The sequence below is a fragment of the Echeneis naucrates genome, chromosome 13 (genome assembly GCF_900963305.1).
Source record: "Echeneis naucrates chromosome 13, fEcheNa1.1, whole genome shotgun sequence".
Lineage (NCBI taxonomy): Eukaryota > Metazoa > Chordata > Actinopteri > Carangiformes > Echeneidae > Echeneis > Echeneis naucrates.
In genome coordinates, this window is record NC_042523.1 from 14,737,557 (window position 1) to 14,751,206 (window position 13,650).

Consider the following 13,650-nt stretch of genomic DNA (forward strand, 5'->3'; position numbering starts at 1 on the left):
AATAGTTGGGGTGGAAACACTGTGTGAGCAGAAGTGATGCATCATTGTTTGGTCATGTTGTATTCAGTAATGCTCCACAGTTGGGTGGGAATGCACAATGTGTCACTCTACAATATTTTAAGACCAACACAATCTAACACATGCCAGCAACACACATACAGTACATAGATAGGCTGGGGCATCTGATGAGGATTTCAATATGTAGTGTGGGGGCTTTTGCTGACAAAGCTCATGAGCTACCGTAGAGTTGCACACACAGACACAGGTGCAAAAGTAGGACACAGTCGCCGTGTTACACTCAGAGTTATGAGCGTGTCATCATTTGCTGCTTACGGGGCAACTGCTGGCAAAACAAAAACAAAGCAGAAACAATAACCAAAAAAATTACGAAAAAGACTTTGAACACATGCAACCTGACTAAAAGATAGAAATGGGCCTATTTTTAACCTGCAAGGTTGTGTATTTATGGAAAACAACCTCAAAGACTCAGTTTGAGACTCATTTAGCTGGAAAAGTAGAACCAGTGATCCCATGCTATCATGGCAGTGATAGCATGGGATTAGTTGCACAGAGCTGCAGTTTATGAAAAAAAAAACACACACACACACACACCCCTTAAAATACACCAGTTCATCTTTACATGGTGAGTGCTGCTATGGCAATTATGGGTTGTTGAAACACATGATATATTGTCATCCATGGTTTCTTTAGATTGTACTAAACTGTCTGGATTAAACAATTTAATCTCTGTGTCTACAATTATTAATTAACAGTGTTCTTTATCACAAACAAATTATGTATTTCAAAATGGCTGATAATACATACTGTATATTTAATACTATAGATGAATGATTCAACTAGGTTTTCTTGCTATAACAAAATAATTGCCAAAAGCTTTTGTGTTTTGACAGTGACTGAAGGAGATTGATGTAGCTCAGCACCTCCTCCACACACTTATAAGTTAACTACTGCTATATATGTGTACTATATGTTACACACACTCCAGGACCCTGAGACACCTTGCATGCTCAGCATTTTTCCTCACGTAATTAGAGGAAAGAGAATTCACACCCACTCCGGCTCCAAAAATGGAATTGGTTGGGAATGTGCTGTTTTTCCCAGAGGGGGTGGGACAGGATCGATGTGGAATTAGCTGCTGAAGAACAGTTTTTCCATTAGGTGTGAGATTGATCCTGAATCTGAGTAAAACTACTCAATAAGGTGGGGGAGATATGACAGGTGGGGCTGAAACTGGACTGGACTGAAGTGAGGTTAGGAAAAAAAATGCAGACCTGATACACAATAAACAATGAACAACAAACAATATGTGCAATTAATTAAGACAATAGACTATTATCCCATATGTCACAGTCAAATATAACCCAAACAGGCAGCACTGTCCCTGGTTTTCATTATTTGCTTCATCCCGAAAGACTCAATATCATTCCCCTGTAGACAAGGTTTAGACAAGGTGGACAGTAATGGGGTTAGTAGTGTGAATTAATTTATCCTTTAATGATCATAGATCTAAATATATACCCATTACAGTTAATCCTAACAATGCCAGAAGCAATGTCAAAATGAGTCCTGAAGGCATCAAAGAGCTGGTGGTACAGTTTGTGTGATTTTCTTTTAATCAATTATGAAAGTTGTTTTGTTGTTTGATGAAAATTCAAGGAAGCGTCAAGGCCAGCTATGGTGTCCAGGGATATCTGAGCAGTATTTCTTGGCAATTCATTGTATAGCTTGAAACAACACAACTTGACTGTTGGGTAAGACAAGATACAAAACAAACAAACAAACAAAAATCACAGTGATATCGTGATTGCAACAGGTAACCTTGCAGCAGTTAGTGTTAATAACATTCAACATTGTTTTGACACATTTAACCTTGCAGCTCCTGCTATTGCTCATCCTTCCATTATCATGTTGCACTTTGCCATATGATTTTGATCATATTTTGTGTAATTGTGCAGCCTTACCGGAGGGCCCTGAGGCATCAAGAAAATTAACATAACGCATAGCATTTATGGCTAAAGATATCATGTATTCTTTAAATATAGCAATATGCTGTATAATTGAACCCTTATCACCTCCCTCTTCCTGTTTAGATGCTGACTTTGAAAGAAGAAACAAACTGATAACACAGAGATGAGCGTGACATTTCAATGGCATTTACATCTGCATGCTCTTGCTCGTCTATTGCTGTGGGTCCATCCTTGACTTTTTTCATTCTTAGTCAGATGTTGCTGTAAAAACGTCATCTGCAAACAGAGCCAACAGAGCACAAAGCCAACAGCAACCCATACAAACATCTGTAGTAAAGTTTAGATCATGATAACGTCACTTTATTCCGTCCAAACACTTTGATGTGTTTGCACTGCAGAGCTGACATATACACCACATGTGGGCACACATGCACACACACACACAGAAAGAGAGAGAGAGAGGGGGAGAGTTACTGTTGAGGGACCCTGCAGCTAAATGCTCCATTTACCTCAGTTTGACACCCCTTATAGAATTAGTGGAGAGCACACAACGTAAACACCTCACACTATAAACGCTCTCTCTCTCACACATACACAGACAAACACACACATGTGCATGCAGTTAAATTCACATGCTGTCATGGATGCGCTGTAATTAAACACACACATACATGTACGCTGATTTCCGCTCCGCACAGCTCAGCCCTCTGTTTTTAGTCATTTTCATTTTCATGATTCCAATATGTGTGCACCTCCCCCATCACGGCTTTGATTTGTAGCTGCCTATGGGGGCTGTTTGTACAGTGTGTGCTGGGATTTGGGGGGGTAAAGAAAGATTACTTTTATGTCAGCAAATGTTTCTGACATGCACATGTTTTAGCTTCTGTATCATTTTTGGAGGCATGTATGTGGACAGAAATTGGACAACATATGTGGCATTTAAAGGACCACTTGCAAGTTTTAGATGCAAGTTTGATTTCACGTTGTAGTGTATTTTTAAAGTGGAGCCACAAGCCAGAATCTTTTCAGTAGAACTGCAAAAAGGTGGCACAGTTATTGCACCAGGACTTATCCTGGCGCTACACAGTGGCATGAAGCCAACTCATATGAATTAGTGGTGTGGAGAAAGTACTGCTCCACAAATAGACGGACAAAGACAGAATAACTGGAAAAAATGCAGAGTGCAGTCTACAATGCTAAAGCTTAGCTACATGGAAATTATTGATGGAGGAAGTGAGGAAGAAAGACAGGCGACAGGTCAGAAAACAAAGTGGGAGATTGAGTGAGACAAATGGAGCTAGAGAGCGCGAAAGAGAGAGAGACATGAAGAGGGTGGGAGTGAGAGAGAGAGAAAGCAAATGAATTGCACGACATTCCTCTCAGATCTTTAAAGTCTGCCATCAGTGAAGGATCTGCCTTGCTGAGGAGAAACCAGAAACGACTGGCAGGAGGAGAAAAGAGTTGAACATCCAAATATTGGACAAAGAGCAAATATCAAAGAGAGAAGAGGAGAGGGGGAAAAAAAATGAGGGAAACTGGGGTACCAGCACATTAGTAACAGGCATTAGCATCAGGAGGCGGGAGCAAGAAGAAGGAGAACTAGAAAATTCCAGGGAAATTTTGAAGTGCCACGGGACCCGGGGCCCGTCGTCCGTCGCCCGTCGTTTGTTGCCCGTCGCCCCTCGCCCCTCGACTGGACGAGCAACCCGCGTACCGTCATGCTGTTGAAAGCCTTCCTGCTGAAATTTCCGTTCGGAGAACCGATTGAGCTCGATTCAGTGAGTGCGTGTCTATATCTGCCTCTATTTCCGTCTGTGTATATGTGTGAGTGCATCTGTCTATCTGACTGTGTGTGTCTGTGTATATGTGGGAGTACGTCTGTATATCTGTCTCTGTGTGCGTCTGTATATCTGTCTGTATCTGGCATCTCTATATCTCTGTGTGTGTCTTTGAGAAGAAATTGAAAGTGATGGCCATAGGCCACAGACAGAGTGAGATGAGACCAGCATGACAATTGATCTGTTATTGCGTAGTAAGCGTAGGAGCTATCATAAAGCCTGTCGTCACAAACAGAGGTCAAAGTCTCGTGACCTTTTTAAACTTTGAACGGAGTTTCTGTGACAAAGCATGACGAAGCAGTGAGGCTCCAAAGTGGGGTGGGTTTGATCCACAGACCTGATCTGTATATCTGTCTCTTTGTATGTCTGTGTAAATGTGTGAGTGCATATGTCTATCTGACTGTATATATGTCTGTGTATATGTGTGAGTGCGTCTGGATATTTGTCTCTGTGTGTGTCTGTGTACATGTGCGAGTGCGTCTGGATATCTGTCTCTGTGTGCGTCTGTATATCTGTCTGTGTCTGCATCTCTATATCTCTGTGTCTGTCTCTGAGAAGAAATCATTCAAAGTGATGGCCATAGGCCACAGACAGAGTGAGATGAGAGCAGCATAACAAATGATCTGTGATTGCGTAGTAAGCGTAGGAGCTATCATAAAGCCTGTCGTCACAAACAGAGTTTAAGGTCTTCTGACCCGTTTAAACTTTGAACGGCGTTTCTGTGACAAAGTATGACGAAGCAGTGAGGCTCCAAAATGGGGTGGGTTTGATCCACAGACCTGATCTGTATATCTGTCTCTGTGGATGTCTGTGTATATGTGTGAGTGCGTCTGTATATCTGTCTCTGTTTGCATCTGTGTACATGTGTGAGTGCGTCTGGGTATCTATCTGTGTCTACATCTCTATATCTCTGTGTGTCTTTGAGAAGAAATCATTCAAAGTGATGGCCATAGGCCACAGACAGAGTGAGATGAGACCAGCATGACAATTGATCTATGATTGTGTAGGAAGCGTAGGAGCTATCATAAAGCCTTTCGTCACAAATAGAGGTCAAAGTCTTGTGACCTTTTTAAACTTTGAACGGAGTTTCTGTGACAAAGCATGACGAAGCAGTGAGGCTCCAAAGTGGGGTGGGTTTGAGCCACAGACCTGAGTTGAGAGAGATGCGGTCGTCACGGTGATTTGAGAATTCGTTCGGGTCAGAGCTCAGACTCTCCCGAAAACGCTCCGAAAAGTGGCTTTTGACCACGTCCCGAACTACTTCGAATTGCGAGCAAACCGTAGCTCCGGTCCGAAAAACGAAAACACCGTGAAAGACAGAAGAGTCTGGAGATTCCGAAAGTCTTTATTTGATTTGAAAAGTCCTTAAAATGAGCGTGTAGGGACAGTGCGAAGTCAGAGTGAAATATGTTTTTAGTGAAACCTTGATTTGCATTGCTGTCAATTGGGCCAAAAACAGGTGTTTCAGACGCTCTGAGCCCTCCAGTTTAAATTTGGTGAGGAATAGAGCTCTCAAACTTAGATTTTATGAATCCCAAGACCTGTGTCTACGTTTTGACAAAAAATCTTTTGTCTCCCTTTCACGGTTTGGCCGTGAGCTCGAGTTAAACATGAAAATGTCGGTTACTTTTTCACAGTGCTCTCACTCTACTTAACGAGCGGTTACACTCTAACTTTGAGGAAAAAGTGAATCGGACTGCTCCTTTGAGAGCTCGTAGTTTGAAAAGTGGACTGTTTAGGAGAAAAAGGTTTGATTTTGTGGAAAGAGCACAAGATTTCCTCCGTTTTAAAGTTTGAATGATATTTTTAGGTGCACGTATGACTGAGCTATGCGGATGAGAAAATAGGTGAATTTTTGAGGCGATTTTTCGTCGTCTCCCATGCATTCTCTATGGAAAATTTTGGCTGGTTTTTTGGGAATAACTTTGGGAAAAATCGGAAAATCTACTCACCAGAAGTTAGCACACTTGTCCCGATCGAGCCGCACGTTTTGATATATATATTGTTGGGGTTCGTCCAGCGGTACGACCCGCATTAATTGCCGAAAATGTGACGGAATAATAATAATAAGAAGAATAATAACTAGAAAATTCCAGGGAAATTTTGAAGTGCCACGGGACCCGGGGCCCGTCGTCCGTCGCCCGTCGTTTGTTGCCCGTCGCCCCTCGCCCCTCGACTGGACGAGCAACCCGCGTACCGTCATGCTGTTGAAAGCCATCCTGGTGAAATTTCCGTTCGGAGAACCGATTGAGTTTGATTCAGTGAGTGCGTGTCTATATCTGCCTCTATTTCCGTCTGTGTATATGTGTGAGTGCATCTGTCTATCTGACTGTGTGTGTCTGTGTATATGTGGGAGTACGTCTGTATATCTGTCTCTGTGTGCGTCTGTATATCTGTCTGTATCTGGCATCTCTATATCTCTGTGTGTGTCTCTGAGAAGAAATTGAAAGTGATGGCCATAGGCCACAGACAGAGTGAGATGAGACCAGCATGACAATTGATCTGTGATTGTGGAGGAAGCGTAGGAGCTATCATAAAGCCTGTCGTCACAAACAGAGGTCAAAGTCTCGTGACCTTTTTAAACTTTGAACGGAGTTTCTGTGACAAAGCATGACGAAGCAGTGAGGCTCCAAAGTGGGGTGGGTTTGATCCACAGACCTGATCTGTATATCTGTCTCTTTGTATGTCTGTGTAAATGTGTGAGTGCATATGTCTATCTGACTGTATGTATGTCTGTGTATATGTGTGAGTGCGTCTGGATATTTGTCTCTGTGTGTGTCTGTGTACATGTGCGAGTGCGTCTGGATATCTGTCTCTGTGTGCGTCTGTATATCTGTCTGTGTCTGCATCTCTATATCTCTGTGTCTGTCTCTGAGAAGAAATCATTCAAAGTGATGGCCATAGGCCACAGACAGAGTGAGATGAGACCAGCATGACAATTGATCTGTGATTGTGGAGGAAGCGTAGGAGCTATCATAAAGCCTGTCGTCACAAACAGAGGTCAAAGTCTCGTGACCTTTTTAAACTTTGAACATAGTTTCTGTGACAAAGCATGACGAAGCAGTGAGGCTCCAAAGTGGGGTGGGTTTGATCCACAGACCTGATCTGTATATCTGTCTCTTTGTATGTCTGTGTAAATGTGTGAGTGCTACTGTATATCTGTCTCTGTGTATGTCTGTGTACATGTGTGAGTGCGTCTGGATATCTATCTGTGTCTACCTCTCTATATCTCTGTGTGTGTCTTTGAGAAGACATCATTCAAAGTGATGGCCATAGGCCACAGACAGAGTGAGATGAGACCAGCCTGACAATTGATCTGTGATTGCGTAGTAAGCGTAGGAGCTATCATAAAGCCTTTTCTCACAAACAGAGGTCAAAGTCTTCTGACCCATTTAAACTTTGAACGGCGTTTCTGTGACAAAGTATGACGAAGCAGTGAGGCTCCAAAGTGAAGTGGGTTTGATCCACAGACCTGAGCTGAGAGAGATTCGGTCGTCACGGTGATTTGAGAATTCGTTCGGGTCAGAGCTCAGACTCTCCCGAAAACGCTCCGAAAAGTGGCTTTTGACCACGTCCCGAACTACTTCGAATTGCGAGCAAACCGTAGCTCCGGTCCGAAAAACGAAAACACCGTGAAAGACAGAAGAGTCTGGAGATTCCGAAAGTCTTTATTTGATTTGAAAAGTCCTTAAAATGAGCGTGTAGGGACAGTGCGAAGTCAGAGTGAAATTGTTTTTAGTGAAACCTTGATTTGCATTGCTGTCAATTGGGCCAAAAACAGGTGTTTCTGACGCTCTGAGCCCTCCAGTTTAAATTTGGTGAGGAGTAGAGCTCTCAAACTTAGATTTTATGAATCCCAAGAGCTGTGTCTACATTTTCCCAAAAAATTATTTGTCTCCTTTTCACGGTTTGGCCGTGAGCTCGAGTTAAACATGAAAATGTCGGTTACTTTTTCACAGTGCTCTCACTCTACTTAACGAGCGGTTACACTCTAACTTTGAGGAAAAAGTGATTCGGACTGCTCCTTTGAGAGCTCGTAGTTTGAAAAGTGGACTGTTTAGGAGAAAAAGGTTTGATTTTGTGGAAAGAGCACAAGATTTCCTCCGTTTTAAAGTTTTAATGATATTTTTAGGTGCACGTATGACTGAGCTATGCGGATGAGAAAATAGGTGAATTTTTGAGGCGATTTTTCGTCGTCTCCCATGCATTCTCTATGGAAAATTTCGGCTGGTTTTTTGGGAATAACTTTGGGAAAAATCGGAATATCGACTACCCAGAACTTAGCACACTTGTCCCAATCGAGCCGCACGTTTTGATATATATATTGTAGGGCTACGTCAAGCGGTACGACCCGCATTAGATGCCGAAAATGTGACGGAATAATAATAATATTAAGAAGAATAATAATAAGTATGGAGAAGATTAAGTAGTGCCTCGTGCTATGCACAGAGGCCACTTACTTCTACTGTGTAGAAGTAGTGGCCCCTGTGCTTATAGCCCGTGGCACTAAATAAGTATGGGCGAAGAATAAATAGTGCCTCGTGCTATGCACAGAGGACACTACTTCTGTAGAAGTAGTGTCCTCTGTGCTTATAGCCCGTGGCACTAAACAAGTAGAAGCGAGGAGAGAGGAAGAAATGACAAGATGGGAAAAAGTGCTGATGGCAGAAGTGTGATGGTACACCCTGCCAGGACCTGAGAGAGACATACCCCCGCTCGTCTCCTGCTGTCTCCTTATCTGTTCTCTGACCCTGTCTCCTCCTCCCTCACCCTCCTCTGCCCGCACTCACATGCTACCGCTTACTCTCTCTTCCCACAGTCAGACCAGGGAGAGCACAGCGCCTGGGTCGCATTCTCCATCTCTCCCTGTCTCTTTCACTCATCTGCCATTTCTCTGCACTCTCTCCACATCCTCTAATTGTCATTCTGCAGCTGAAACCCTGACAGAAAATCCCCCGAGCTCGGCAGGACACAGGAGGAGGGGAGACCGATGGGGGAATGAATTTGGGATCCCTCAAAGAACTGAGGCGTCTTTGTTCTTTTCAGGCTTTTGATGATTGACCTGTTCTTCATTTCTCTTCTACAAGGAAAGACTTTAAATGGAAGACTTGATGTGAGAGGAAAAGCTTTGTAGCTGTATTTTGCTTCATAAAACAAAAGAAGACTTGATCTGTTTTCAAGCAAAGAGAAAAGAACTTCAAAAAGAAGCAGAAGAACCTGAACAAAGACGAGGACAAGCGAGGAATCAAGTCATCTCAAACGCACTCCCTCACGAGACTTCGGGCATCCCTCACTGGCTGGTTCCGCTCTCTCTGTCCAACTGTGCATTTTTGGGCTCTGCCCTCGTGCTTGAAGCTCAGCCATGCAGGTGTCCATTGCCTGTACGGATCACAACCTGAAGAGGGGCAATGGGGACCACAGCAAGCAGAACGCCACCAGCCCCAATGTGGTGAATCAGGCCAGGGCCAAGTTTCGCACTGTGGCCATCATCGCTCGTAGCTTCGGCTCTTTCACCCCACGCCACATCTCGCTCAAAGAGTCAACAGGGAAACACACGGGCATGAAGTACAGGTGTGTGTGTGTGTGTGTCAGACATAAAAATGTGTGCTGGTTTTATTGACTGGTTGTCAAAAAGACTCAAAAGAAAGATAAGGGTTTGTTTATCTGTTTATCTTGTTTCGAAATGTCTGTTTCTCACCTACTTTCTCATCCCCTCAGCTGCTACATTCTCATTATTCTTTTAGTACGCTGCTAAATCTTTCATAACATTTGAGTTGTCCACCCATTTGGTATTAGGAAGGCAACTCTCTCGCATCATTGTGACATTATTATACACCCTAAGTTAGAAAAAAATATTAAGACGGAGCTGTATCTACAAATGGTTGCTTTGTGATAATTGTACATAATGGATCTATTTAATTAAGATATAACAAAATTACTTGATTTGATTATTTTTAAATCAGGTATATGTGTATCTTCACACTGATTTTAACCTTGTTGCCTACCTCTGCATATGGAATTTATGACCTTGCATTTTAAATAATTGTTTTAGGTAGTTAAGAAACAAACACAAACATATATATGCACAAAACTCCACCTTTCTGCCTAGAAACCCTGCTTATGTTTCCACTGTCAAATTGTCTGTTCACAAAGCCAGCACCATTTGAAACACCCTCAGCCAAGCCTGCAGTATATTTCCAGGGAAGTCTAAACATTTCAAATCTGATCTTCACTTCCTTAGTTGTAGCGAAGTTACTGCTTCAAACAGGATGTCACAAACAAAACTCAGGATTCATAAGTAAATACTGTGTGCTCTGTTGTTTCCAAATTGCTGAGAGCTTATTGACAGTCCTGGCAGGTGCTTTGTCTGTTCTGTCCATCACTCGTTCCTTCTTCCTCCTTTATTTCTCTTCTCTTTTCATTTATATGTACTTAGTATTTCACACAGACTTGAAGTCTATCTGGCACCAGCACTCACCCTCTCTCCCTCTTTTTTTTCCCTCCTCCTCACAAATATTCAAATGCTCAGATTATGAAGCTTTCAAATGACATGAATGGAAGAGGACTCTTTTGTTTCTGTTTCTCTCCCACACACCTCTATACTTTCCCCCCTGCCTCTTTCTCCTCTCGCTTCCTCTCATTGCCTCTCTCTGCAGCTGGGTGAGACAGCTCTGCAGTGTGGGCAGAGTGTCTGAGTTGGATTTGACCTCAGCAATGCTGCTGCGTAGCTGACTTGTGTGTTTGACTCTGCTTTAGCCTCAGGATTCTTATGTAAAATAGAGTGGCATTACTTTCTTATCCAACTGTGCAGATCACTGTGAAATGAAGCTCTGGTGTATGTGATCAGAGTGTGCATGGTGTTTTGCTTGTGTGTAGGGAAGGGATAGTGATGGACTGCAGGGCAATGGAAGCACAAGCTATTCAGAATGTATTATGTTAATATGTTAATATTCTACTATATCAAACCACTTCATAAAACTTTTTTCTACTGTCAGAGCAAACACTATCACAGTTTCACTGCTGTAGGTGCATTTTATAGGCTGTGCTGGAGGTTTCATGTGCAGTAGCTGATGTCAAATGAGATTTCTGTAGACCTCTTAAAATGAGGATAAAATGAGGGTGTTTGTGATGCTCTGCGGATTGTAAAATAGGTTAATGATGGAAAACTGTTTTGGAAGACTTGCAGGGGAAATTAATTCTTCATTCACAAACATTTTTTCTCTCATGATTTACATCTATTTTCGGTTTTTAACTTGGCCTTAAAACCCTGGGCCTTGAGGGATAATTAATACGAGTGACTTTATCTGCAACAACAGTTGTTGAGATCAGGATCTCTTTTGTTTTAGTGACTATGTTTATTGATTTCTTGCAGTGCATGTATTTTTTTTTTTTTTTCAACTTTTAATTTCTTCTGCTGCATCATGCTGTATGTGTTGGTCTATTAATGGAAGTATATATGACTTTGATTACTAATTGTTCAAAAAGGAGCAGTGAAAAAAGCGCAGTGTATTATTTAACATGTCCCATACAGTGATTCACACATCTACTTTAGTTTTATTGGAATATGAGATGTTTTGTTTTTTTTTATTTCAGTTACATTTTATCAACTTTTATATCTTTATCTCTGCTTTGGTGGGGAATATGATAATGGTGTCAAACACTTGTGCAACACTCTTTCTGCACTCCTTAAATTACATTATTGTCCCGACTCTGAAGGGGTCTAGACGTTACGTAATGTAAGTGGACTGCTATGTGTATTGACCAGTAATGAGAGATGCTGGACAGGTGAGCAGCGTGATGAGTGGGGCTCAGTGCCACATCCACCTACGTTGGAATAACAGATCTAGAGGGTGGGGGCAGCAACTACAGGTGACTCTGTCAAAGGCCTGGCAGGTGGCATCAGCTTAAAAGGATATTGTACCACTAACACATAACAAACATAACAAATGGATTCAGTTTATGGTGAGTAAGTTGTATTCAAAATGGTAGTTTCTTTTGCCTTTCCAAAAGGACTGTTGAGAACACAATTCATTGATTAACTGAGAAAACATTTGACGGTTAAATTCGTCTGTATATTGACCGATCTGCCTTGAAAACAGACATGACTGACAGTAGTTCTGGCATGTCTGAATTACAGAGTATTTCCACTGATCTTGATATTTTGCACGTAAAGTAGAGAAATAGAATGCAGAGAGTTTTCTCATGCCATTTCACAGCTGACTGTATTTGGTGCTGCTGAGATTGACATTTAGGACTTACTATAATGCTTGTGGCTACAAGCTCTATCAGCCAAAGCTCTGCTATGTCATGGCCCTGAATCATGAATGGAAATCTAATCCAGAAATACAATTGCAAAATGATGGAAGAAAAAAATCAACAACCAAATCAATCAGTATTTCCCAACATGGTGAAATGCTTTGACCAGCATTTTACAGATGAATGGTAGAGGTCCTGTTGTTCCGGTTTTACTGCACTGTTCAAGCTGTAGTGCTCTGCTCATCCATGTGAGCAGCAGGCAGAGATGTACTGTGATTAACAATGCTGCCACGATTTTACAGTCTTAGTGACACTGATAAGATGTATTTACAATAGGTAAGCTATTCAGTACATGGAAATCCATATATGGCTGACTTGCATACAAAGGAGCATGCTTAATGCATGGGTTAATGCTACAAGAGGTTTTAACTGTTACTGTTAATGGGCTGTTAATTGCATGCACTTCATGAAGTTGTTTCTCAGTTTAAAGTCTTCATATTTCCTTTCTGTGGATTCTAAATCCAGATCAATTGATTTGCTTAACTAACTCTTTGAAATACATTAAACTATAGGTGTACTACACTTGAAATGAATCACACACACTGTACATATCAGCACCCCTCCCAAATAGGACGGAAAACAAACTGTATGCTTGTGTTGTCTTCTTGTCAGCTCCTCATTGAAAATGACTTGTGATAATATATGAGGATGGACTAAAGTTCCTGCTCAACACAAAAGGAGAAAAGATGGAGAGAAAAAAGACCATGACGACAGATCGCACTACCTGTGTCCATATGTATGCGTGTCTCCAATGGAGACTATGGGATGAGATAGACATACTCCATCCCCCTACATTCTCTCTCTCTCTGTCTTGCTTTCTTTTTGTTTCAGGAAGTGAACTCAGGGTTGTACTCACCATCTGCTGAGGCACTGCAGTGTTTGGTTTGTTTCGGGGCACGTACTTGTGTGTGTGTGTGTGTGTGTGTGTGCGCTTGTGCTTGCAAAATTTCATTTCATGTGCTTGTTATGGCAGCCTCCATCATGTAAAACACACACACATACAGGTCAAAGGAACAGATCAGGATTTTCATCTATTTATCTCTTTTATAGGCAAATGTGTGTTTCACTTGTTTAGAGACAGATGTTTAACTCTCGCTGTTGATGATGATGGTTGAAGCTGGGAAGCTGGAATAATCCCCATGCTGGTGAATAAATGCTGAAAGTCTGTGCTTATGGTACTTGAAGTCTGCTATCGTCAAATTTGATGTTTTGTTGTTTGAGGCCAAAACAGAATAATTCATTTTCATCTAGAGTTTTCTGATACTCGGCTCATTAATTGATTGACCGCTGCAATATGTTGTTTAGTGATGCTGTACGTGAGCTTGGCTGAGAGGAAACGGTTTAAACAGTGTGCTTGGACTGCAGCAGAGCAGGATGGTGGAGTGCTTGGTGTGTGTGTGTGTGTGTGTGTGTGTGTGTGTGTGTGTGTGTGTGTGTGTGTGTGTGTGTGTGTGTATGTATGGGGAGGGGTCGGGGAGGTGGATGTGTTGCTATACATTTGTATATAG

The 13,650-nt window shown here is 42.0% G+C and overlaps 1 protein-coding gene across 4 annotated transcripts in view; it reads left to right on the forward strand.

Moving 5' to 3' along the window:
• kcnab1a (potassium voltage-gated channel subfamily A regulatory beta subunit 1a) overlaps positions 1 to 13,650 on the forward strand; it is an 86,056-nt gene that overhangs the window by 27,511 nt on the left and 44,895 nt on the right. For 2 of the 4 annotated variants that reach the window (XM_029517137.1, XM_029517138.1), the window contains exon 1: positions 9,189 to 9,397. The exons of the other annotated variants lie outside the window; for them this stretch is intronic. In XM_029517137.1, the coding sequence (XP_029372997.1) occupies positions 9,189 to 9,397 (209 nt within the window). Of the gene's footprint in view, positions 1 to 9,188; positions 9,398 to 13,650 lie in introns of those variants that run through there. 4 annotated transcript variants of the gene reach the window in all.